General features: G+C 37.6%; 2 protein-coding genes across 5 annotated transcripts in view; one reads left to right on the top strand and one right to left on the bottom strand.

The window, feature by feature from the left end:
• Positions 1-27,699, top strand: part of ARL13B (ARF like GTPase 13B) — a 65,350-nt gene that overhangs the window by 28,368 nt on the left and 9,283 nt on the right. For all 4 annotated transcript variants that reach the window (XM_089512283.1, XM_089512281.1, XM_089512284.1 and 1 more), the window contains exons 5-8: positions 17,485-17,590; positions 19,792-19,994; positions 25,465-25,579; positions 26,968-27,223. In XM_089512283.1, the coding sequence (XP_089368409.1) occupies positions 17,485-17,590; positions 19,792-19,994; positions 25,465-25,579; positions 26,968-27,223 (680 nt within the window). The remainder of the gene's footprint in view (positions 1-17,484; positions 17,591-19,791; positions 19,995-25,464; positions 25,580-26,967; positions 27,224-27,699) is intronic.
• STX19 (syntaxin 19) lies at positions 7,134-14,684 on the bottom strand. Its single transcript, XM_089508150.1, has 2 exons — positions 14,498-14,684; positions 7,134-8,229 (listed from the first exon to the last, which is right to left on the bottom strand). The coding sequence occupies exon 2, from the start codon at positions 8,179-8,181 to the stop codon at positions 7,297-7,299; it is 885 nt and encodes a 294-aa protein (XP_089364276.1). The 5' UTR covers positions 8,182-8,229; positions 14,498-14,684; the 3' UTR covers positions 7,134-7,296.

The raw sequence follows: 27,699 nt of genomic DNA, 5'->3' as shown, positions 1-27,699 counted from the left end.
TTTGGTATGGTCACGCTGTAAAATAAGTAGCTTCATCCTTTCTGCATTTTCTCTGAGTGAAAAAAAAATCTGCCTTTATTTTCTTATTCCCTACCACCTCCCTTATGATTAGCGTTGCCAGATTAGAAGATGGAAAGGGTTTGTGTGCCTTTAATAGAAAAGGCAATTTCAGCAGGTTTAACTTGTCACACAACAAGACCTGTTGAAATTCCCTTTCTTACACAACCATTAAAGGTATAGGAACCCTCTCCAGGTTTCACTCTGGAAACTCTGCTTCTGATGCTTTCCTGTCTTAAGTCATTGGACACTTTCACTTGATTGAGCCTTTCATCGTCTAGACCTTGCTTAGCTGCGTTTACCAAGATTGCTCCCTTATGAAGCATGTTTAACCAGTAGCCATAAAAAAACAAAAACCATAGGTTACAGAAACAGTACAACTGTGATACTGTTGCGGTGGGGGGAAAGGGCCTCTTTTAGGCTCATGGTTTTGGCCTTGGCTGTTTTACATAACTGTACCATTTACCCTGTTTCCCTTGCCTGCAGACTACATAGGAGGTAGATCAAAAATCTCTTAAAGAAAAAAGGATGGCTAGAGAGAATAAATACCAGTATGGTACTGGAGTGCTTCAGATGTCTTCTGGTATATCCTGTAATTGCTTGACATTGGGATTAGGTCTGACATTGGAATTACTTGTCTTCATTAATCTGACGCCTCTAGGCATATTAGTTGATAGCTATTCTTGATAGCACTGTGTGGGAAGAAAATATGTCAAGAAAACATGTATCCTGTCCATTGCTGTTGAACTCCCACTTTCCATTAGTCCTAGCTCAGTCTTTCCATTTGTGAGGTATGAGAGGAGTTCATCAACATCTGGGGGCTGAAGTTCCCCAACACTGAACTATGCCAATTGAATTACAGACTTAGAAATCAAGCAAATAATTTGGAGAAGCTCAGATGTTCAATTTCTGCCATATAAAAATGTTATCAGTACTGTATCAGATGTTCAAGTGCAGTTAGATAAAAAAAAAACCTTTTGCTTTAAGCATTGGCATCTGGCCTATTGGCAAATGTAAAATTATCTTTTTTGTACTATGTATTTTTACCTTATCTGATCTTTCAGATGACTTTAAATTAAAAGGCTGTGTGCATTTTGAAGAAACTGTTGTTTTGAAGAGAATGTTATATGAGATTTTAGCTAGATATGCTTGATCTAACAAACCTGACTGGCTTAGCAGCAACTAGTTTATGCTAGCCTTGCAAAATGGGTAGGACTGATTTTTACAAACAACAGTTGTGAAACAAGAACTTGAAATATTAGAGTTATATAATAGCATCTGCTACCAGGGATCCTTTCATGCTTTGCTTTTGGATCTCTGATACTAAAATATCTCAAGTTCAAATGGCAAATCGGGTATTCAGTGAATTGTGAATGTTTTTGAATGGTTTGATTTCCGTGCCTAAATAATGAGGGGGCCAAGTTGTTGGGGCCAAGTTCCCTATTTTATCTGAATTGGGAAAATCTATCTTAATCAAAGTTAGCAGATCAGGATTATTGAAATCAAGGATGATTAATATATTATTCTTGTTTACTATTCTATTTTGTTAAGCGAGAATGAGCCAGATTTCCTTAGTTTGGAAATGACAGGGGAAACTGGTTTTATACAAAGCAAGTATTAGGGCCCATTGCTGGTATACAGGAGAAGATGAAGAATGGCAAATGAAGCGTGTTTGGCCATGATATTCATTTATGACATTGGTTCCCAGCTTTGTAAATCCTGCCTAAAAGTGAGAATTAATGCCTTTCTCAGTTGCTTCCATATTAATGGCAAAAGAAAATTAGTAAATGTACATGGTCGGTCAAATTTTTATACCTCATATCAAAATCTTAAGTGTGAAACTGTGCTTGCTGTAGTTTTTGTACTTAAGCCATTTTCAAAGATGTTTCTTTGGTATGTGTGAAATGGTTACCAGTTACATTGGACATAAATATTTTTTTAATAAAATTAGCTTAGAGCAAAACAGAAGGTATTTTCTATTAACAGTGGCTTTCAGGCGAAAGTTATACCAAAACGTTTGCTCCAGTCAGCCTTCTTTAACTTCAGTGTTTCACAAATACATCTCAGATCTTTTCTTGTCCCCTTTCAATTATAACAAAGCATGATGTATTTATAGTTCTATAATACGTAAATTGTCAGCATTGGATAATTTAATGTTTCCCACACATATGTTCATTCTTGTCTTGCACTGGTGATAGATTTGCACTTTAAATAACAAACAAGGTATATAAAAATGGTCTTGTCTTCAGAGTGAAGATAAACAAGCTTTTTAAAAAAGAGGAATTTGCGTTTTGGAACATCAATTTGACAATAATGGAAAGTTAATGTTGCTGACAACATAAATGTTATCTTGCAGGGAAAAGCTTTTTATTTCTGAATAATTATAATTATATTTTCACATTTGGGGTAGCAAGTTCAGGACACTGCAAAACAAGGCAGTGTTACAAACTGCTAACAAAGGTTTAGAAGATGCCAGCCAAAGATGCTGGTGAAACCTCAGGAAGAAACTCTTCTAGAACATGGCCACATAGCTTGAAAAACCCACAAAAAACTAAAGTTTTAGAAGCTTTGGCTTTATGTTTGGTCTATTTTATGTTCATTGCCCCCCCCCCCCAGTATATTCCAATGTATTGGGGGGCAAAATGAATTTATGAGATTATTGGGAAAAGCTTATATTGATATACACACAGCCTTACTGTTTTTTAATAGTGTCTTCACTCTGAGCTGGTGTCAGAACAATGCATGCATACATGGATTCTGTCATAGTTCTGATTGTGTAGCCAGTAATGAACTATGTTATATGCTTGCTTGCTTGCTTGGGGCTGATGGGTAGGCTAATAGTTGCTGTGGCTTATGGGTAAGCAGATAGCTAGTTGGCATAGGGGGGATGGGATATGTGCAGCTGGTTAGGATCATCATCATCATCATTTATTTATTTATATCCCGCCCCTTTGAGGATAGTTTTGGGAAAGATAGTTTGCCTGAGTTTGAAAGAGATAGAGTTGGTGAGAAGGTTGAGAACTGGGGCTGGCTAGTAGGGGGGAAGAAGCTATGGGAATTGGAGGTGCTAGCTTTGGTGCCAAATGGAGTTGTTTGGATTTCTGGGGTTTTAGTGTATTGCTTGGCTGTTGAGGGGCAGTTCTAGCTTAAACACTGACTGGTGAATTTCTGACTGTGTGTATTCAATAAGTTTTCTGCTGTTTCACATCCTGGACTCTTTGATGCATATTGGTTCTGAGTTTGCTCAAGTCTGACAGCTGGCTTCCAGTTTGATGGTAGTAATGCATAGTAAAACCTAGAAATATTTTGGATGGGGCCCAAAGAACTAGACAGAATTGTGAGCCTGAAAGAGTTGGCCTTGTTTGAGTGTTGTATGCTTTCCCATCATTTCCAATTTATGCGACCCTAAGGCCATATCATGGGGTTTTCTTGGCAAGATTTGTTCAGAGAATCTTTGCCATTGCATTCCCCTGAGGCTGAGAGAGAGTGTGTTGCTCAAGGTTACCCAGTGGGTTTCATGGCTGAGCTGGGAATAGAATCTCAGGTGCTTTACAGACCGCCCAAAAAGGGCGGTCTGCCAGCGCCTCCGTTTTCACTGCCGGGAAGCCACAGCCTCCAAACAGCGAGGCTTCCCGGCGGCCGAAAAAGAAGCCCCAAAAAGCAGCTTCTTTTGGTGGCGCCAATGGCACACTTGCGGCGTCATAAGTGAACTGCAACGTGCGGACGCTAAGCGTCTGCTATGTCAAAATGGCGACGCCATGTGTATAGGGTGCCACCATTTTGTACGTACTAGGTACATACTTTCCGTAACCCTAGTACGTACCTAGTATTTACTTTTTGCCCGTGCGGAACGGGCCTCAGTCTCCAGAGTTATAGTCACATACTAAAAGTAGTATGTCACATTTTTGAATCTTGGAGATATTTTCAGATTCAGAATCTGAGGGTACTTTTAGAGGGCATAGGAGAAGGAAGACATTGGTAGTGATAGTTCAGAGGAAATGAAGTAAACAGAAAGTCTCTCGTATTCACTGTGTCAATATAATCTTTGCTTTTATAGGCACTTGTAGCAGGAAACTGGGTTTCTTTCCCTGTGCATGCAGCAGTGGCAAACAAGTTTATTTTTACCTTGTATCTTTCTTTTGGCCTTGTTCTCTGAATGTGCATGTGTTTGATATCAAGGCAACTGTTAAAGATTCATAACAGGTAAATCCAGGTAATTAGAATTCTCTGCTAGAGAGCTCAAGTGTGCACTCCCTTGAACTGTAGTTCATAATATATCCTGGGAAGAGGATTGAGTACTAAAAGAGGCTATCTTGGTAACTGTTGTTCAGAGGAATGTGCTAAAAATATCTAGGCAAAATTTTGAAACATAGGGTTTTTTGTGGGTTTATGGGCTATGTGGCCGTGCCTTGGAATAGTTTATTCCTGAAGTTTCGCCAGCATCTGTGACTGACATCTTCGGAGAATCCTGGCATGAAAGTGAGTGGTATATATAAAGTGGACCCTTGTTATACGCTGGGGTTTGCTTCCAAGATCCCTCGTGGATAATAAAATCAGTGGATGTTCAAGTCCCATTAAATATAATGGCATAGCAAAATATTGTCCCTTATAAAAAATGGAAAATCAAGGTTTGATATTTGAAATTTATACTTTTTTTGAACATTTTCAAACCATGGATGCTTGAATCCATGTTTAAGAAATCTGTGTATAAGAGGGGCCAACTGTATACTGTGTAACCCTTGGCTGAGAGGAGATGATTTACATGTTAATCTCTGTTCGTCTGTAGTTGAATGGTAAGGCCTCAGGGTTTCTAATTAGTGATCCATTGTCTGGTGGGAAACCACCCTGGCCCTGGCTAGTTTTCATTTGCCATTGCACATAGCCCGAAAAACCCACAAAGAACTATGGATGCCGGCCATGAAAGCCTTTCCAGGATGTGTTAAGATGGAGCCATGACTCTTAAAGTAATATCAAATGTAGATATATTTAAGGTAAAATTAATTGCACTGCTAACAAGTTTATCATACAGGTTGACTGTCCCTTAGCCAAAACACTTGGGACCAGAAATGTTGGGATTTTGGAATTTTTAAAATTAATTTTGGAATATATTCATATACGTAATGAGATATCTTGGAGATGAGATGCAAATCTAAACATCAAATTCATTTGTTTCTTATACACTGTGCTGTGTATATAATTCTATACATAATATTTTTTTTAATAATTTTGTAGACAAAACAAAGTCTGTGTACACTGAACCATTAGAAAGCAAGGGTGTCACTATCACAGCTGCTTTGGATTTTAAAATGTTTTGGATTTTGGAATTTTAGATAAGGGATGCTCAACCTGTATTATATATTTTAAAACCGGTTCTTTATAAAGGGCTATATACATTGTGAAAGTATAACCAAAACCTCGTTACAGATATACATTTCCCAAAATGTCTGAGATTGCCCCTGTTATCCTGTGTACAGGATGCTATAAGTGGCATCAGAGAAATGCTGCAGTAATTTAAACAGTTCTAGCCTTCACTGTATTCTTGAAAGTGTTGTGCTTCTTATACTTTGTAACATTGTTTTGTTTGTTTTTAAACTTATTTCAATGTGGCTTAAGTGAACATCTTGAAATAGTCTTGCAGCAAAAACAAAATCAGAACAAAACAAAAAACCAGTCGCACATTGTTCCTAACACTTTTCTCTTAGTCGAGCCACCTCTTTTACAAAGGCTATAAGTTGTTACTAAATTGGCCAAGCACCTTCCAAATAATGCTGTCCTAGTTTTGTTGTGGTGGGTTTGCATTTCCCTTTATCCAAACTACTGAATAAAATTGTTAGGGATATGCAATCATTTCTCAAAGAAGTGAATCTTTTGAGCGTGACACTGTGCCTAGGAAACATATTCAGGAGTAGCTATATAAGCAAATAACATTGAAAAGCCACAAAACATACAATAACATCCAAAGTCTACAGAACAGTGATAACTTCATCCAGCCAAGCACAATGCACAAAATACATGATGTAAGCTTTCAAAGTTCCAGTGGCTTCTTCATCAGGCAAAGGTGTTAAAAATCACACAGGATAATTTTTTTAAAAAAAGAATGTTAATCACTGGCCTCCATTTTGGGAATTTATATTGCTAATGGAATTCAAAATTTATCTCCTGGACTCTGAAATGCTTTGTTCCCAATGCCACCAGAAAGAGAAGGGAGCTGCCTGCATGAATATCCCTTCACACCATCTCAACACAGAACACAAGAATAACATGTTGAATTTAGACGTGTAACCTACATTGTCATACATTTTTTCCTCCTGTATGATTTTTTTTAATACCTTTGCCTGATGAAGAAGCCAGTAGAGCTTTAAAAGTTTACATCTTTGATTTTGTGTATTTGGTCAGTCGAATAAAGGTGTAATTGTTTTGTGGGTTTTGGATGTTATTGTAAGTTGGTTGTGCCTGTATTTCATGGACTTGTTTGGCCAATGCTTTGCTTGTGGCAATATTAGTGACCAGTGAATGTTAACAGAACTACTTCCTGTCATGTTCAGCAGTATTTTGTGATATTTTTAAAGGCGCAATATGTTAAAATAGGTAGAGGAACCCTGCTTCTCACTGTTATACGAAAGGAGCCCTCAGACAGCTCTTTAAAATGATGGCATGTAGTGAACATGGACAAGAGTATCCTATTCCTTTGTAGATGCCCCCTTCCATTTGTGTATGTGTATTTGCTTTAGTTTTGTGCCCTTTGCCTGCCAGCCCACAGCACACAAGATATGTCACTTGAGAAAACAAAAACTGTAACACCATGTTTCTTCTTCGTGGTCTCTGCGAATCATACAAATGGGTTTTTACTGCGCCTGCGCAGTGCTGCTCGGAACCTTCTGGAATCACTGGGCAAAGTTTACTTTGCAACATATAGAAACTTTTTGGCGGTAACTCCGCCCACCCGTTATAAGGCCCCTGCCTTCCCGCTCTTTTCCCCAGTTCCTTTTTTCCGCCGCGCTAGCTGCTTCAAGGAACTTTCGCTTGCTCTTGCTTGCTTGGAATCACTTTCGTTTTTGACCTCGGACTGTGTTTGACCATTCTCTATGTATTCGCAGATGACCACTCGAAGAAATACTGTTACAGGTAAGCAACCTGTCCATTCATGCCTGGTAAACTAGCTACTTGCCCTTCATCCCATCCAAGTCATACACTAGGTCAGGGTTATTGCAAAGAGGATTGATGTGCCCAGAAGCCCCTTTATTTGCTGCATGGGCAGCAGCAACAGCAGCATAGTGCTCTACAAGGATGTCTCTTTCGATACTTTACTGCCAGCCTGAACTTTTCTCTTGAGGCCTGAACATAATCCTGAGTATTAGTCACTTCCATTTCAATGTTGTTGATCATTTCACCTTGCTCTTCAACCAAAAGTGAGATTTGGATGAAGAGGCCCTTTAAGTCTTTCACCTGATTCTCCAGATTGACCAGTTCTTTATGTCTCTGTTCAATCTCAGATAGCTGAGCCTTAGTGATCTTGACCTCAGTCAGCAGATTTTCATTGAAGATTTCCCACTTTCCTTGTTGAACCATATCATTCAATTCTTCTTCAGATACTTGTTTTCCTGCTACTTCAAGCTGACGCACAATAAAACCTTTGCATTTCTCTTGCTTGGCTGTTATTGCACCATTGTACAGAAACATAATATTTTGGAAGCGATGGAATAGGACTGCCCGCTGAGAACTAAGAACCCTTCCAACAGCAGATGATGAACCATGCTCTTTTTCTACCTTCTTCACTGTTTTTGACAAGTCATCCAAGCCCATACTAATGTGTTCTGCTTGAATTTTTATTTCTCTTGTGGCACTGCATTCCTTTTTAAGCACACTGAATCGTCTCATGGAAGCCACCAGGCTCTTTTGCTGCTGACTAAACTTCTGAACATCCGTGGCCAAGTTGTTAATATCATTGTGAAGTCGTTGGATTTCATTCAGGTACCTTTCTGTTACTGGCTCCTTTTCAAAAATGACAGCTGTTTGTTCAAGCTCTCCTTGTTCCTCAGCCACAACACCAGAAACACAGCTGCTTTCTTCTAGTAGTTGAAGTTGCTTTGCTTTCAGTTTAAATTCTTGAAGGCGGTCTTTCATTTTCTACAGAATTTATGATGGTTGTGTAGCCCAGTCAGTGGCATAAACCTAAGGATTTAAAACCACTTCAGTTAGTTGTTTATACTGGCATATTATAAGTATGACCAAAAAAAAATCTGTTGCTAAAAGAAAAAGAAACCAGGAAAATGCAACACCACAAGTAATGTAAATGTATTACATGTGATAACAGACATTTTTTTCTGAGACTCACTAAGTGATCACTTGGTCAGTGGTTAGCCTGAGAAATTATTTTGCAGTAAGTCTTGATGCAAAGCACATGTTACTTCCTCTAGCCTAACTCTGGCCAAACATGCCATGTTAGCACTTTTGACCTTTTTTTTTTTTTTTTTTTGGGGGGGGGGCAAGCTGAAATGATTTGCATATACAAAGCAGCATGTCACAGTATGCAAGTAATGTTTATTTCTTAATCATCTTTCAGAGTTGCTTGTAGGTTTGCACAGTCCTTTTCCTTTTGAAGAGCTCATCATGATGCAATATTTGACACTTGTACTAAAGTAAAAACAGTGCTGTGTGATTTCTAACTAAGCAGTAGTTCTTAGTCTTTCCTTTACATGCTTATGAAATCCTATATTTGGAAAAAAAGGACATGGAAGAACATTTGTGAGATGGAAGAGGAGGAAGGAGCATGCAACTTCATAGCAATCTTCTGATTATGACTGGGAGGAACACAGCCATCTGCACCAGTCCTTATGAAGAGAAGTAAACCTGTGATTTTAAACATTTTAAAAATGAGAAATCTGAGATTTCTATAGTTCGAAATAGTGGTCTTGCTAGTTGCGGAGAAGTTGTTAATACATTGTTCAAGGAGAGATTGCTGGTGTTGCTTTTAAATTCTGAAACACTGTAAATCTGGAAAAATACCATTATACTGATGTGGGAAACCCAGATTTATTTCATTTATATAAATGAAGTCTTGGTTTTTCACATAACAAATATATAAAATAAATAAGCAGGTATGAAATACCAATAAAGGCCTATCTTATTGAAATCTAACCTGTAGTAATTTTTGGTCTCTAAATGGTGTTTTGTGTATTCTGTAGTCAAAAAAGTTGTTCAAAGAAAGAATCTAGTATACCATAGACAGATTCAGTCACTACCAAGTATAATATCTGAAGGTTGCTATGGATTTATGTTGTGCGTCGTTTGAACTATGCTTTGAAAGTGTGTCAGACCTTATGCCATACTGAATTTAGAGAGTAATTTAGATGGCTTCGTTCTTCTTTCTATAAAGTATGTAGGTTACTGTTTACTACATATCTGATGTCTGAAAGAAAATCTGTGCATATTTTGATGTTTCCCAAAAAGCTATTCCCAGTAGATAGTGTCATAACATGCAATCACATGGCCTTTTGATAAAGTTCTGGATTTTTATTTTATTTTATTTTATTTTATTGGTGCTTGTGTTTTTTGGTCAAGGGGCAGGTCCAGTATATCTGGGTCTAACTTTCAGTCCTAGGGAGTTATATAAAAAGCCTTAACTAGGCCTTCCACTTTAGTCCATTTATTGTCAGCCTGCTAAGACCATGTTTCTTTTGGTTCACCATGTTGTACTGTTGCTTATTGCTCACTTGTTTATTCTTAGTACCCCTTCTGTTATTTTGTTGCTGTGTCCCTTCAAATTATCACCTTAACCCTATCATGGAGTTTTCTTGGCAAGATTTGTTCAGAAAAGATTTGCCATTGCCTTCCCCTGAGGTTGAGAGCCTGGTCTCATAGCATTATAGTCCCAAACTGCACTGGCTTTCAGGTGCCCCTTTACAATTTTTTCCCCTGTTCCACATGCTATTCTTTTCTCACATGCTTTTGAGCTTATCTGTAGACAATGGAAGAGGATTCTGGCCATGTTTGAAGACTGAGCTGTGCACTATGAGGGGTATTTCATTCCTTAGTACCCCCCAAATGACTTTGGTAAAGAGGATAATGCTAGGAAGAGTAGAAGGCAATAGGGGAAGAGGAAGACTACATTACAGGTAGATTTACTCAATAAAGTAAGCAACGACTCTGAGTTTGCAAGGCCTGGGCAGGGCTGCTAATAAAAAGGTCTCATGGGGAGTTCTTATTTGTAAGAATCATTGTAAGTCAAAGTTTATATGCTGACAAATAACAGACTACTAATGTTCTGTCACTGTACAGCCTGCATTTCTGTATGGAGAGCTGGAAGATTAGTCCTTAAAAACTAATTATTCAGCAATCTGGTAGTCTGCATGGGAAGACGCACAGATGTTGTACAGATCAAGGAGCTTATACAATAGTGGTATGAAGTTTATTCCACTGTGTGCCAAAAATGTGAAAGGGATTTGCATAGAGAACAAGTATGGGATATGTTGTTGCGTGCCTAAAGGTCATTTCCAACTTATGGCAACACTAAAGCAACCCTATCATGGTGTTTTCTTGTCAATATTTGTTCATAGTGGGGTTGCCTTTGCCTTTCTCTGAGGCTGAGAAAATGTAACTTGCCTGAGGTCACCTACTGAGTTTCCATGGCCAAGCAAGGATTCAAACCCTGATCACCAGTTTGTAGTCCAGTGCTCAAACCACTACACCATGCTGGCATGGTGAGTCTCCAAATTGCTCAGATCAGAGAGCATGAACAGTACTGGTATGTTTTTCCCCTACCAAACTGGGCCAGCAAATGCGTAAGGGAGTTATATATAGAACCTGTATGGGATATTGCTATTTAAACACACTTCTGACCTATAATTTGGGCACTGTAATCAATCGAACTTCCTCACGTTGTTTCAAGGATTACAGTCGGAATAAAATTACCTTTCTGGTTAATCTGAAGCATAAGCTTCAATTTAGATGAAGGGGCATCCATATTTGAATTAATAAAATAGAATTGGAATTTGTCCATGTTAACTGTGTCTTTAAGCAGCATATGAGTAAATGCAGGCAGCACATGGGACCTTGTACGCAGATTTACATAACAATTTAAGCATCTGAAAATTAACCCCTTGTGCATTCTGATCTGGAATCTGTATTTGCATGATATATTTAGGGAATTTAGTGAAATTATGAAACTGGGAAACACATTCATTAAATCAATTGCTGAGCATGCGCTACTCATTTCTTACAAAATTGTTCCCCACTTAATATTGAGAAACCAGTAATTCCTTATAACTGTCTTCTAAATATGGATTCCATTCCAATTTCCTTAGAATACTGTGAGTGTTCTGAAACCTATTGGGCAAGCGTGTTTCAGTACCAGTTGTTTGGACAACTGCAGTTTACAGGTGGAGGTGGGGTACATTGTATAAACCAACTTTTATTCTAGTAATACCTTAGCATTGCAAAATGTGACTCCCACAGTAGACAATATGGTTTAATTATGGAAATCTTTACTAATGTTAAAAATGCTTGACACATTTTAAAATATCACTTGAAAAGTTCTATTTGCAAGCATGTGAAAGTGATCAGGAGTGCTGAATTAAGACTCCAAGGAAAGTGATCTAAAAAGCTCTCCTAAAACAGTCTAGCTCATCTTTAACTAACATCAGTATAGTATGTCTGATAGTTCTGTAATTAAACAGCAATTTTATGGTTTTTTTCAGATGACAAAATAGGGCTATCTTGGTTTAAATTCAATAACTGAAATTTTAACCCATTCTAATAATAAAGTATGAAGCCTTGTCGTCATTAGCTGTATGCTTTTGTATATTCCATTGCTCTACCCCTTTAGCTGGGAAATACTTGTAGCACTTTTTTAAAAAAAGAGGTAGCTGTGAACTTGTAAGATCTGAGGAGAGCTGTTGATAGCAAGGTAACTTGGAGGCCTCTCATTCATAGAGTTATCATGAGTTGAAGTCCATTTGACAGCAATTAACAACAATAACAACAACAAAGCCATATTAGTCTGCTTCACTATAAAAACAAAGGAACTAAAAGGTAGGTGTTTGTTTGTTTTTGTTTTTGTTTTTTTTTTTTTTTTTTTGGATCCTTAAGAATAAGTGGTTTATTTTAGTATGAAATGTTGTGGGTTAAAATCAACTTCCTCTCTAAATTTTAATCCATGAAAGATCATGCTGAAATAAATAAATTTATTATTCTTAAAGACACAACAAGATATGTCTCCCTTCTCCCTTACTTTTTTATACTTATATACACATATTACAGTAAGAGAACATGGCAGACATCAATATGCATTGGCTTTATTATAAACACTTGATTTCGAAAGCATAAATACTTTGTCTTGAGTCTATCTTAGGGACTGTCGATCCCCATATAAAGCTGGGCATTAAAGTTTTCAGGTACTCTTCTCTGAATGCTTCTCCTTTATGGAGTCAGTTTAGAAGCTAGTAGCACAAAGCATTTTGAGTCATGGTATCCTGTTTCTGGAATACTCTGATCTAGACATTTGTCCATTTATTTCTTTGTTTCTAGGTACTAGGCTTAGCCAGCTTTTAAAATGCATTATTTTGATTTTTTTTTTTTTAAATCTTCTGTGGTATTTGATGTTTAGCTGATTTTGATGGAGGGCAGTTGCATTTTCAGATTTTTTTTTAAAAAAATCTAATGCTAAAGTTTTACTTACTCTCACAATGCAAGAAATATTGGATATTTAAATCTCATTTTTAAAAATCAACATTGATTCCAAATTGTGTTTTCTGGTTCTGTGTGTTTAGGTGGAAGACATTTTACTCTACATGGACAAACACTCTTTGACATTGTCTTTCAGTACAATGCAGTTCTTCTAAGAATCAGAAAAATACCCTGTGTACACTTCCCCACCACCACCACCTTTTCTCCTAGTGCATTAGAATTAAGAGTGCTAGGTCTGGATTTAATACCAGGTACTGTGTTGCTCTTACAAAAACATTAAAATCTGGAAAGGTCTTGTTTATTCCATATTCATATTCCCAGTGAAGTAGGGTGGAGATGATTGAATTAAGACAATGTGATTCAGAAATGAAGAGTTCATAATACAAAATTGCTCATAGTGAAACTAAAGGTGCAGTTGACAAATGGGAACGGAATAACACTAAACACAGTGTTTTGCAAAACCTATAAATTTTCTGAGATATCAGGGGCGGGGGATTTGTAAGCAGCAGTATTACATTTTATAATATATTTCTTATATCATGTGCAGATTAAACACAGTGACAGAATCATTTTATTTCTGGATGAGCCAATATTTTTTGAGATCTCACAAAAGTTTCTGTTGCAAATTTTGGACAAGGGGCAGATTCTTTCTTATGTCTACTTAAAAAATACGTTAACTGAACCAGGAGCCTTTTACATGCAACAGACAGGTTTGAGATGCTTATTAACGGATAAGTCAGCACAAAGAGCTCTCTGGAGACACAGAGTTTGAAAGGTTCTGATCTGTAGTTTAGGAATAAAAGTACAGTGGCAAAAACCCCACTAATTTCTCAATGAATCAAATGCTAAAATCTTTTAATAGCACTTTAAAATAGACTTTATAGGAAATCTTGTATGTATAAAAGGAGACACTAAGATCTCTTTTAGTGCAAATTCTGCAGCTAGCAGCTGTAAGTTGCAGAATAGCTCTTGAATCATTTTTGTTCAAATGACCCCCTTTTTTAGGATTATAAAAATCCTATATTTGGAAGTTATTTAGCCCTATCACTGAGCACGACCTTTGACTGAAAGAAGTTCTGCATACAGTACAAATATTTTTTCATAAATGTGAGATGATGTCATTTCTGTCAAATGTACACATACACTCCCTTTTCCCATGATTCCTAAAATAAAAATGCTGAAGTTTTCCTGCTGCAATAAAGCTCCCAGAGACATTTTAGAACCTATTTCTGTTCTTATTTCAGCTTGATTCTACTCCATTTTTAGTATTACAATAAAAGAACATATTCCAAAATCAAAACATGATTTACAAGATAATGTATAAATACAGTGAGCTTCTCTTGTTCATTTTGCGTTTGGGTTGGTATTTTTAGCATTTTACCAGTTAAGTAACCCACTCTCACAGGATATAATTTCAAGGGTTTTTGTTTTGTTTTTCTTATAAGCCTTCTTTGGTTTTAAAATGAGATCTTTGTGTAAAGAGATTCTATTGACTTGGAAAATTAAAAGTGAGCTCTCGTCCTTAAGCTCCTCCTGGCATACATCCAAGAGAAACTAGTTTAGGCGCATAAAACATGCCTAGCAAATTAGTATTCATGTATCTAAGTAATAAAGCTCTACAAACATATCTATCAGAAGCACTTTCTAGTTTTGCAGAGGACATGCACTCACTATTTTTAAGGCATCTTTGAGTCTTTTAAATTCCACAGTGCCCTATTTTGTATTATTCGACACAAAATAAAAATAATCTACTTACCTTTTTAAAAATCCGGGTGTTTCAGAAGTCTCATGCTTTAGGATCTGTTTAAGGTAATTTGCAGTGTCCTTGTGTGCATAAATAATAAAGCTGGAGTGTGAGTTCCATTAAAACATTCTGCTTGCTTAATCCTCCTAGAGCTTATAATCACTTGGAAAATGCATCTTTGAAAGCTGTGGAGTGTGAGAGTATTGACTGGTTATGATGTACTACAGTACAAGAGCAAATTAGTTACTTTACAGTTGGGGAATCTGGTTCTGCCTGTTGGAGACCTAGTCTTGCTTCTAAGGCGGGCCATTCTATTCTAATTAGGCAATACCAGGAAGCGTTTTTGCATTGCTCCCTTCTTACTGTACTTTCTGGCTTGCAGTGAAAATACCTGTTGCTTAATACGATTTTATTTCTAAAAATAAATCCTCTGAAGATCTGGTGATTGGCATACAAACTACAGAGAATTTTGTAAAAATTTTGCCTATCATAATAAGTTAGAACAAAATTGGGAGGAAAAGATCATCATAAGAAGTTAGAAAAACAGGGAATAGAAGAAGTTCCTTTGACATTTGGGCTGGTATCGTGAAGCTCATGAACATACACAAAGTCTTTCCATCTACATGGATGAAGTGGACAGTTTTTACTTCCAGTGCTGTTTTGTCATAGCTCTGCGAGATGCTATTCGAGAGAGAACACTACACCACTGGCACTTTTGAGCCCTAGTTCTTGGACAGACAAAAATTTGAACTCTTTATAAGAATGAATCTTAATATGCAGTACATTTCTAAAATTAAAAATGAATGTGGAGAATGGAATTAGATACAGTGGCTTGAGCTCTTTGGTGGAAGGGTGAAATATGAATAATTTGTTAGAAAATTAGTAGAACTGTAGGAAATGGTCAGGATCGTGGTGCCCATACAGCTCAGTTGAGCTTGCAAACTATCTTTATTATTTACATTAGTCTCGTTAAATCCAAGTTAAATGAAGTTGAATCTTGAACATTTTGTATGCCACAATAAAGGCAACTTTTTTAGTTTTTGAAATATTCTAGGGTGCTATTTTGAAACTCATTATTCATATTATTTTTTAAAAAGATATTAAGAAATTGATAGTGAAACCAACATACTTATAAAGTGGTACAAAGACCAGATACACTTGGTTCAGAGTTCTTCTATGTTCTCTCTTAGATTACTTTTCTGGCTTTAAACTCACTGTGTGATTGGAGGCCATTCATGCACATTGGTGTAACATAGGTCATCTTATTGTAAAGATAATAATAACAAATAAGATAACATTTTACTCGAAATGCTAGTTAAGCATATGAGCCAAAATCGGGTATATTGGGTTAGATCCAAATTTTATAGCAGTTTACGTACTTCTGCCTGTGGGAGTGCTTGTGCAGGTGTATTATTCTACTAGTATATCTTTTAATTTAGTGTCACTTATCATATGCAATGTTTTAAGGCAAGGTGTAAACTATACCTTCCATATATAGAAGACACCTTCCACATGATGAAAGGGACCCTTGAACTCCTAGCTGTCAATATTATTACTGTAATTACCATAACACGTTCTTTGTGTTGCTTATTTAAACTTATTATTGGTTCTCTGGATTGCTGGTTGTCTTCCAGTGCTTTTGCCTAAAAGTCAGCATTTTTCTTGAAGCCCTGTTATATTGTATTTGGCATTTAAGAAACTGAAATATTCTTCTAACCTTTATGGTTGTTCCAAGATTTCAAGAAAAATCAGATTCTTGTACATGAGAATTTTGTCCCAAGGAAAGGACAAAAAGACCAACCTGTTCTGTTAGTTGCATTGTCACTTGAATCCTGCTATGTCTTTCAAAAATCATTCCTGCATGGTTCTTATAATGCACTTATAAGTACAATGCAGGAATACCGTGTACAGTGAAGAATCACAGCAATGTTAACATCAGTATTGCGGGGGGCTGGGGGGGATGGACTGTTTTTCCTTTCCATCATAGCTCTTTTGTTATGACTAGCAGTGCAAAGTGAGCTCTAGTGCAAACAGTAACCATGGACACTTTAACTTGGAATATCCTCCAATTTGGTTATCCCTACCATGTTAGCAATCGATGGATTTACATGTTGTTGTTTTTGTAAGTTATTAAACACAGATATCCATATCCATATTTAATATTTAGAGGGGACTTGAATCTAAAGCTTGACTCTTCCCCAAAACAAGGGTATAGGGCAGGGGTAGGCAACCTGCGGCCCGTGGGCCGGATGCGGCCCGGCGAGGCATTGGGACCGGCCCCAGCCCAGTCCTGCCGCCGATTGCCGCCGGGACCTTTGGCCTCTCGCACGAGGGAGCATGGTGGGGCAATTGTCTATAGAAGCCTCAGAAACATGCATTTATCTTAACATTTTTTAAAAAATCAGCAAATTTTTTCATGTGTCCTCCATTTTTTTAAAAAAAAGTGTCCTCCATTTGAAAAAATTTTCCTACATCAGTCCCAGTTTATTTATTTATTTAATGTTTCAAAAAATTATTTAATTATTTATTTTTTGGCTTCGGCCCCCCAGTTGTCTGAGGGACAGCAACCCGGCCCCCGGCTCAAAAAGGTTGCCTACCCCTGGTATAGGGGGATTGGAAAAGGAAAAGAGGGAACACGATTTTTTAAATCTTTCTATGGGCTGTTGTCTGGGTCAAATCTCTATGGAGTTTCAATCATGAAATTAGTAAGGTGTGATTGAAGACTAATTAATATGTGGTTATGAATGGTGTTTTCTGAGAACTAACCAATCTAAATCTGACATACTCCATGCAGGGATAATTATGGTATTAGGAAATGGGCAATATTAGAAACAGTGTTCAACATTAGTAACAGTTTCATATCTCTTTTCCATCGTCTATATGAATTCAAATATTCTGTGTTCTAATGCTACTGCTTCTTGACTTGACTTGAACTTGACGTTTTGCAGATATAAACAATACTGATACATCTTCTCACCTGGTGGCACTCTTTCCCTTAGGTTAGCTAATAAGCAGGACAAAGAAGGTGCCTTGGCCGAAGCAGATGTAATTGAGTGTTTATCTCTTGAAAAACTTGTCAACGAGCACAAATGCCTCTGTCAGATTGTAAGTGCATTTTAATAAGATTAACCTGCTTAAACCTGATGCTTGGACAGAATGTTGGAATTAGAATTGTGTAATCCTGTTGTTTTCTTCTGGCCTGCCAGCAGTCATATTCTTGTCTCTTTATGCTCCTGAGCTATGTTTTATTTCAGCGGGTTGCTCTGGTTTGGACTAATGTTGGGTTTCAGACTTAAAGTAGACAACGGTATTTGAAGAGCTCGTGGTACTAGTTAACAGATTTATTGGCTGTGGAGTATTCCTATAAAACCTCCCTTACAAGGAGGGGAGAAACGGCATTGAGATTCACCAGCAGCTTCTCCCACACTGATGTGCTCAGTTCACCCAGTGTTTAAAAAGATTTCATGTGCATAAGGTTTCTTCACATGTTAATGTATGCACAGAACCCTTTCATAGCTGAAGCAGATGTGTAGTGCTGCTGGGCACAATGAGACTAGCATGTGTGGCCTCACAATCCCCTTCATGATTTCTTTAAATCTCTGGTGGGGTGTCTAAACCCTTGCTTTGCATATTAGTAGTGCCACTTGGACGTTTCACTTTAACATAACTTTATATTCATTTATACATTACTGCATAAATCTGTTCTAGTTTGAGAATGTCACAATCTACAAAAAATGTAAGACTACTTTTAGTATGTGTTTACTGCAACTTTGTAGGTCATCTCCATTTCAATAATAATAATAATAATAATAATAATTTGTTTTATTTATATACCGCTATTCCAAAGATCATAGCGGTGAACAACAAGTAAGCTAATTAGCAAGTAAGCAAGTAAGTAGGTGGTAAAGTGTTGTATTTCATTTTGTGTAATAATAATAAAAGCTTTATTTTTACCCCTCCTAAAACTATAAAATTAATTCCTTTTAAATACCATTGAATAAGCTATGTAATGTTTTGAAATGATAATAGGTGCTGAACTGTAATGGTTCAAGGTTATTGAAGTAAGAGTGAAATAACAATATGCTTACTGAGCTTCATAGAGTCACAGAGTTGGAAAGGAACACAGGGGCCATTAGGTCCAAACCCCTGCCATGCAGCAACACCAATCAAATCACTCCTGACCGATGGCCCTCCAGCTTCTGTTTGAGAACCTCTAAAGAAGGAGACTCCATCACACTCTAAGGCAGAATATTCCACTGTTGAATAGCTCTGACAATTAGGAAATTCCTCCTGAAATCTAGGTGGAATCTTTTTTCCTTGTAGTTTAAATTAGTTGCTTCTTGTCGTAGTCTCTGGAGCCATGGAAAACAAGCCTCTTTCCTCTTCAATATGACATCCATTCACATATTTAAACAGGACTATCATGTCCCCTCTTCATCTTCTTTTGATCAGACTAAACATTCCCAGCTCCCTAAGCCGCTTCTCGTAGGGCATGGCTTCCAGACCTTTCACCATTTTGGTTGTCCTCCTGTGGACACATTCCAGCTTCTTACCACCCTTCTTGAATTGAGGTGCCCAGAATTGGGCACAGTATTCCAAGTGAGGCCTGACCAAAGCAGAATACAGCAGTACTGTCATTTCCCTCTATCTAGACACAATACTCCTGTTGATGCAACCAAGAATTGCGTTGGTCTTCTGCTGCCACATCACACTGCTGACTCATGTTCAACTTGTGGTCTACTAAGACTCCTAGATCCCTTCCACATGGACTATTGTTAAGGTCTGCAGAAGCAGAAAAGGAATAGTAACGGTCAAAAAAAGCTATGGGAGCAACTCAAATTCTAAATTGCTCACTGAAGACTAACTCAGTTTCTGTAGAACTCTGAAGATCTGGCTGATTGGGTGGAACAATTCATAATACAGCATTTAATGATAGGTTCCACTTATTCTACTCCAATGAAAAGGAAAATAAGAAAAAGGAAACTTGAGACATTATCCTATCTAAAGCCTCTCTAAACATTTCTTATATCAAATCTCCAAAATGATCCCTAGAATTTGGTTTTAAAAAGAATCTTTGGAAAACATTTGAAAAAGCAGGTATCAGGGTGTTGAGATAAATCTGCACCCATATCCCTTTTGGTTGTGTTCTGTAGTGTTCCAAACTGTGTATGAGTTCTTATTGACAAGTGTGAAGCACTTGTACAATTACTTTGAGAAATTGTTTATTGGTGAGTTATGATGCCAGTATTTATACAGATCACATTTTAAAAATATAATAACACAATGTACCTTTCTCTTGTTTATAGGAGCCTTGCTCAGCTATCATGGGCTATGGGAAAAAAATTGACAAGTCTATCAAAAAAGGTTTACTTTGGCTGTTGCATATTATAGCTAAAGATTTTGATGCCTTACATGAACGAATCCAGAAAGACACTGCAGAGCAAAAGGCAGCTGAAGAACAAGAGAAACGTGAACGGGCAGAACGAGTGAGGAAGATACGGGAAGAAAGGTACTTTCCTTTTCCATTACACGTAAGGGCTGAGGGCAAGATCATTTTTGAAATGATCTAATTTTTATTTACTTAAAATATTTTATACCACCCTGCTTATGAGCAGTATACCACATACAATTCAGTTGAACCTCTATATCCACGGATTTGGTATCCACAGATTCAACCATGCACGGCTTAAAACTTTTTTAAAAAAAATCCAAAAAGCAAACCTTGATTTTGCCATTTTATATAAGGGACACCATTTTGCTATGCCATTGTATATAATGAAATTTGAGTATCAACTTATTTTGATACCCACTGAGGGACCTGGAACCAAACCCGCCTAGTAGATACAAAGGGGCCACTGTAAATATAAAAAGCACAAAAAGAAGAATATAACATTACAACACGAAAGCAAACTAACATGTGTGACTGACTAAGCAAAATGCCTTTTGTAAATATATTTGAGTAATGAGAACAATATTAGTGCCTGTTAAAATACCAGTTTTATCCAATAGTCTCAGTGTCTTTGATTTGCTTATATGACATTGCTTTACTAAGGGTGCCCTTTCCAAACTGACACTCTTTTTTTGGATGTTTTTAAGATGGTCTCTAAGATCCCGATCCAAATAAATATATTAGATACTTTTAAGGACTTGGAATATATATATACAGTCATCCCTCCATATTTGCGGCTTTGATATTTGCGGATTTTATTCACGGATTTGATTAATATGTTCTCTCTAGGAATATCTAGGTCCTCCAGCACAACTCTGTGGTTAACTTTAACTAAAAGTTACCCTGAAAGGCCTAGAGATTCCTAGAGATAATACTCTACTAGGCATTTGTAGCTTCTCCAGCGCAGTTCTATGGTCAGTATCTGTCGGACGTTGACCACAGAGTTGCACTGGAGGACCTAGAGATTCCTAGAGAGGTGTCCTCTCAGGTAAAAACATATGTTTTTATTATTTGCAGTTTTTCCATATTCACGGGGGTCTTGTGCCCCTAACCCTAGCGAATATGGAGGGACAAGTGTATATCTTTTTGTACAAACACACACACACACACACACACACACTTCTTTTTTAAGCTTTTAATTTATTTATGGCAACAAATCAGTATAACTAGAAAAGAGGAGAAAACAAAGAACCACCCCCACAAAAAAAACAACAACACTGTTGCTCATGCAATCTAAACATTGTTTTTAAATTTAGCTCTCTTTAAAAGTACCTTTAAGTGCATAATTGCATTAACTGGGTGACCTGGGCAAGTCACATGCTCTCAGCCTCAGGGGAAAGCAAAGACAAACCTCCTCTGAACAAATCTTGCCAAGAAAACCCCATGATAGGTTTGATTTAGGGTCGCCATGAGTCAGGAACTACTTGAAGGCGCACACACATATACATACATACACACACATATACGTTAAAAGGATGAGATCTAAACATTTGTTGACCATTACTCTTTCTTTTCTTTTCGCATTATATTTTATTTTTTTTAATTTGTATTTTTGTTGTTTTATCAAAACTTCCTTTCATTCGTTTATCCATTTTATTATTGAACATGAGTTACTATTCCTTTATAATTTACCCATTTTCATGTATGCATTTCATTTTTCTTTATCTTCATAATACACATACATGTCCTGTACTCAGACTTCCTCCACCATTAAATTGTTTTGGTATATAATGGCGGGATACAGACCGCCGCTTTGCGGCGGTCTCCCGCCGGCGCCATTTGCTCTGCGAGGGAGCCGCAGCAGCCAAACCGCGCGGCTCCCGCGCGGAGCAAAAAAGAAGCTCCATTTCGGAGCTTCTTTTTGCGGCGCCTTTATGACGTCGCGAGGCGCCTGGCGCGGACTCGCGACGTCATAGGCGCCGCGACACGTACGGACGCTCAGCGTCCGATACGTAAACATGGCGGCGCCCATGTGGAAGGGGCGCCGCCATGTTGTACGTATTCTATACGTACTAGGGTTAGGGGGGTGCGGAAGCACCGCCCCTTCCTAACCCTAGTACGTATAGAAGACGTACTTTATGGCGGTCTGTATCCCGCCAGAATGTGCTAAAGCAGGAGCAGTAAGTGAGTTACCAGCTGCAATAATAAATTAATGTTATAAGTAGGAGCACAGATGATGGTGCTTCTCTGTTGTTTGGATCCTGGTAGAGTGTCCAGAAGTACCACAGAGACCTGCAAGATCCTTACAAGGGTGGCTTAAAGGAAGGTGGACTTGAAAAGCAATCTGAAAGAGACAAGCTGGGAAGGGCCAACAAATAGCAATCTATTTTTGCATTGTAAATAGATTCAGGAAAGCATCTCTTTATGTTTTGCAAAGTTTGGATGTTTGTTTGTTTGTTTTTCAGGGAAGCATAATGGAGGCTTAGAGGAGGCAAAAATGGTTGTGGGGCAGAAGAAAGCTCATAGGGTTCATGTTTCTCACACATCTGATCTAGAGTTTTCTTCCATAGAAATACAGGTTTCAAACCCTGCTGTGCAGGCAGTACATGTCACATAGTTTTCTGAATTATAGTGTAAGAAGGGTGTAGTTGTGGATCATCTGTCCTCTGTACAAGGACAAGCTCACTTTCTGCTTGCAAAATTCTGCTTTTAAAGCAGAGATTTTTAGCAGCTTTGAGAATTTGGGATTAACTAGCTTTCAAGATGCAGATTTTTAAAGGAACCTGAAAGTGGGAGCTGTTGTTGTTGATGATGTTATGCTCTCCACTCCATCTATTCACATATATAGAGGGTTACGCTAGCAGTGGTTATTAGCCAAGATGGATATATACTGGCCGTAGTATCAGAGACATAGGCTTTGTTCGGTATGCCAGTTTCTTGGAATGTGAACAGGAGACGGTCTTGTTGGAGTCACATTCTACTAGTTGGCATTGAATAGAATGCTGGACTAGATAGGCCTTTGGTTTGATCTAGCATAGGTCGTCAATATAAATATTGATTTATATCCTGCCTTTTCCCCAAATCCAGGACTCAAGACTGCTCACAAAAGTTAAAACTATGCAATTAAAAGCACAAGACAAGTAAAACCATGCAAAACATTATTGTTAACATTCAATAGTTTAATTGAATTAAAGCAAATCTATAAAAGAGAAACATAATTAAAACTTTACACTAGTAAAAGTCCTTGTCATCAGTCTCTTAAAAGCCCCTCAGAACAGAGAAATTATCACTTGTCTGTAAAAGGACAGCAAAGAAGAAACTATGCTAGCCTCTTTTCGAGAGGGAATCCCAAAGCTTGGAAGCAGTAATTGAAAAGCCTTCTCCTATGTTCCCAATAGATATGCCTATACCTTGTATTCTTCTATTAAACAAGAGTTTGTGGAGGTATATTTGTAAAAATGATAGGCATATTTAACAGATGTATATATAAGATGGAAGAAAGTACATAATGCAGGTAATATTAATTCCTCAGAGAACATTAGTTTGATATCTTTGTGACTGAATACTTGTAAAATACTTGTCATCCCACAGTCTTTTCTTTTCAAGTTGCAATTGCTGATGTTTGTTCTCTCCAGTCCACAGCCAGCAATGAGATGTGTTACAGCTTCTGTAGGCATCAGTATCACACTTCAGAAAATAGATTTTTTTAATGGCAGCCCTGGACTGCTGGTGTCATGGGATCTATTGCTAAATTGGCTAAGCTTGATTATAGAGTCATAGAGTTGGAAGAGACCGCAAGGGCCGTACAGTCCAACCCCCTGCCGTGCAGGAAATCTAAATCAAAGCATCCCCGACAGATGGTCATCCAGCCTCTGTTTAAAGACCTCTAAGGAAATATGTATGCTCAAGATACTGTGCTAGTGGATAAAATACCTTTCCAGAACAGACTGTTGATATCAAACTTTACTTCTTAAGAACTCCAAGCAGTCTGTTACAGTGAGGCTGTTTGTTTTCTTGAGGCAGAGATTGTGACAAAGTTACGAGTAAAGATTTTCAAAGCCACATTCAGTCCCCCCCCCCCAAAAAAAAAGTTACGTTTATTGTAGCTTGTGTCTCCAAGAAAATCTTTGGAGAGATGCATAACTGACCAAATTAGGATCTATAAGCCTTTCCATAACCAGAGGAGATTTCCCACTGACAGAAGGGCATCTTTAAATTGATCTAAGAGTGTTTTATACAGAAAACATTATGTAGCCAAGAGTGTAGCCTCTCTCACTAATACTGATTTTCCTGCTTAAGCTTCCTTAACATTGTTTCTCCCCATCTTCGTCTCACTAGACTTCTTCCTCTCACATTTTCATTATCTGCTTAGTTTCTGAGAGTAGTTAAAAGAGTGGAGATAAAATATGGTGTGAGGGTTTCGATATATCTTCTCTAGAGCTTCACATAGACTCCTTGTAGGCCAATATAACAATTGCCCAATTTTGTGCACTGCTTTAGCTAAGGTCCCAAAACACACTTTTCCTTCTGTTTTACTTCTTATTTACTGCATCTGATAAATAAACATGAATGTAGCCCAAGAAACTGAAGGAATCCTACAGGATTAGCAGTTCACCCTTTAACAGGTGTTTAGGCTTTTCTGCACTATTTAATGTCCCACAGTATCTATTTTTATTTTTTATGTTTGAAATGAGATGGACATATTTTGATTATTTTTTTTACAAGTTTTGCATTCCAGAAAATTGGCCCCCAAACACATCACTGTTGCCTACACTTGTATTAAGGAGAGAACAGAACAAGTAATGAGAGCGGGGGTAAGCTGCAGGTGCAAGATTATGAGCTGTATGTTGGAAATCTTCAGGCTTAGTTCCCACCTCAGGTACTATTTTGCCATAATCTCAGTTTTAAGCCATGTCTGTCATTTGGAGAACATAGAATCATTGAGTTGGAAGAGACCTCAAGGGCCATCCAGTCAAACCCCCTGCCAGGCAGGTATATACCCCCAGCAAATGGCAATCTAGCCTTTGTTTAAAAATCTTGCAAGAAGGAGATTCCATCACACTCCAAGGCAGCGTATTCCACTGTTGAACAGCTCTTACTGTCAGGAAGTTGTTCCTAATGTTGAAGTGGAATCTCTTTTCCGATAGTTTGAATCCATTACTCTGGGTTCTATTCTCTGGAGCTGCAGAAAACAAACTTGCCCTATCTTCAGTATGATATCGCTTCAAATATTTAAACAGGGCCATCATTTCATCTCTTGATCTTCTCTTCTCCAGGCTAAATATATCTAGCTCCCTACGTTGCTTCTCATAGGACATGGTTTCCATAGCTTTCACCATTTTGGTTGCCCGCCTCTGGACATGCTCCAACTAGTTTTGGAATGGCGGTGCCCAGAACTGGAACAATATTTGCAAACGTTACTAAAAGTGTTGTAAGCATTTCTCACATAGCACATATATAGTGCTTTGAACACTTATATGAAAAGGCGTAGTTTTTTGGATTTGTGTTGATTCAAGATATATTATTTTTGTTGTTATTGCTATTGAATGCATCAGAGCAGACCATTGTTATTGTTGTTTTAATTATTAAGAGAACGGAAGGAGAGAGAAGAAGCTGAACGGGAAGGAAGGAGCATTTCAGATGAAGTGGATCCTGAGCTAGTAACTGGCAACCCATTCCAACCTATATCCACTGTAATTGCTGAGGTATTTGAGTTCTGTAGTGTATGAAAACTATGTGTGCTAAACCACATATTTGAGACTATTTTATATTCAATGTTATTTCTGAAAAAGAAAGAATGTTGATAAAAAATCCTGGTTCTTATCCACTTTCCCCTGGATACAAAGTCTATGATCAGCAGATCATCAGCTTTCCCTGCCACTTTTAATTGCCTGTATTGGTGCTGTTTTATTGTAAACATTCTGGGGTATCTGTATGGGCTGGAGAAGGTGGTCTGGATACCGTAAAATAAACAGATTGTAAGATATATAATATTTAAGTACTGTATATACTCATGTATACAGTAAGTCTAGAATTTAGGTTAAAAATTGACTAAAACAAACCTGAGTTGACTTATCCACAGGTCTATGTAAGTACTGTATTTTAACTCATGTTAATATGGTGAAAGGCAAGAAGTTAGTCTTCCCTGGAAGCACTGCCCCCCCCCCCACTCTCTCATCCATCCAGCCTTTAGGATGAGCACAAATAGTTATGCCTGCTTTAATTTTGTAAGTTCTTTGGCATTGTTTTCCTTTGCTTCGTCCTTTACATCCTTCATTACATGCCTCTAAGCTTTACCCTCGACTTATCCATGGGTCATATCAAAATTGATAATTTTGGCCTCAAAACTTGCCCTCGACTTATATATGAGCTTGACATATAGTTGAGTATAAACGGTAAGTGGCTTACGATATGATTCTTGAGCTATTTTTATTTAGAACAGGCTTTGCATCTTCATACTTTCTCGTTCAACTTCTTTAATGCTCATATATTTGGTGAGGGAGGGGGTACAATGTGAATGTATTCCCAGCACAGAAAATGATATATTACATATTCTGTGTACATTATATGCAGTGCGTTTGGATGGAATCACCCAGTAATCTCTGTTTACATATAGATATCTAAGATGGGGCCGCTGAAAATATTTGTACAGCTGAACGTCTGAATTTAAAAACAGTTAAAATGTAAAGCTGTATGTAACAGGTTTTTTTCTTAGCAAAGAAACTAAAATACTGTTTAAAAGATTAAATGATCCATATCTGAGGTTTTATTCATTTTCTGTCACTGATTTATCATAGTGGAGAGGCTGGATCCAAATCCCAGGTTTGTGTAGAGTCTCTCTGTGTGTGTGTGTGTGTGCATCTCATACCCCCCCACCACACATATATGTGTGTTACTTGTGTTGAATGATCTCAGTATATGACATAAAGGCATTAAAATGATTACAATGATTTGTTAAAAATTGTAAAATGTTTAATATGTCAAATGTATTTCATAAATCCTTGTATAATATCCTCTCTAATAATTCCCACATATACAAACCGAGGTCTGTTCTGTTGCTTTGGTAAAACTGCATTTTTATGTGCTCTGACAGAATGAAAAGAAAATTGAAAAAGAAAAGAAAAGGCAGCGGGAAGAGAATGAAAAGGAAGCCCTCGCTTTAAAACCAAAAACAGATCAGGAACAAATGGATAGTCAAAGCCTCATTAGCCAACAGTCAAATGACGGCAGATTGGTAGAAAAATATAAATCTGCACTCACACAGCGGTTAGAACATGAAGATGAGAATGACCAGCAAGTGTCAGAGAGTCTTGACTCCGGTGATAATGCCACCTTAAATCCAGGAACAGGTGGGTTGTAGTTGATGACCAGAACTTAGGGATCTGTAAGTATCAGCTTGACTTACCAACCATCTTCAAAATGCTCTTGCATTTACTTCTTCTGCTGTGTTTTTGTTTGCTGCTGCTTTTAATTTGTTGCTAATGTATTTTAAATACTATTTTTCATATTTTTAATATTCTATAAGCTATTTTGAAATAGAAAGCTAGTGTGGGGTAATGGTTTAAGTATCGGTCTATTTCTCCAGGACACCAGGGTTCAAATCCCTGCTTGGCCATGGAAACCCACTGGTTGGCCTTGGGCAAATTACACTTTAGAGGAAGGCAGTGTCAAACCCCACTGAACAAAACTTGCCAAGAGAACCCCATGACAGGTTCATCTAAGTCAGAAATTACTTGAAGGAGGCAGCAGCAAGAACAAAGCTACTTTGAGCATCTCTTTTTTTTTCTTTCTTTTTTTTTCTTTCTTTTTTCTTTTTTTTTGAGAG

The sequence above is a fragment of the Sceloporus occidentalis genome, unplaced genomic scaffold (genome assembly GCF_023333645.1).
Source record: "Sceloporus occidentalis isolate IW3139 unplaced genomic scaffold, rSceOcc1.0.p SCAF_2, whole genome shotgun sequence".
NCBI classification, from domain to species: Eukaryota; Metazoa; Chordata; class Lepidosauria; order Squamata; family Phrynosomatidae; genus Sceloporus; species Sceloporus occidentalis.
The sequence above is the reverse complement of the archived record's forward strand: the minus strand, read 5'-3'. Positions and strand labels throughout refer to the sequence as shown.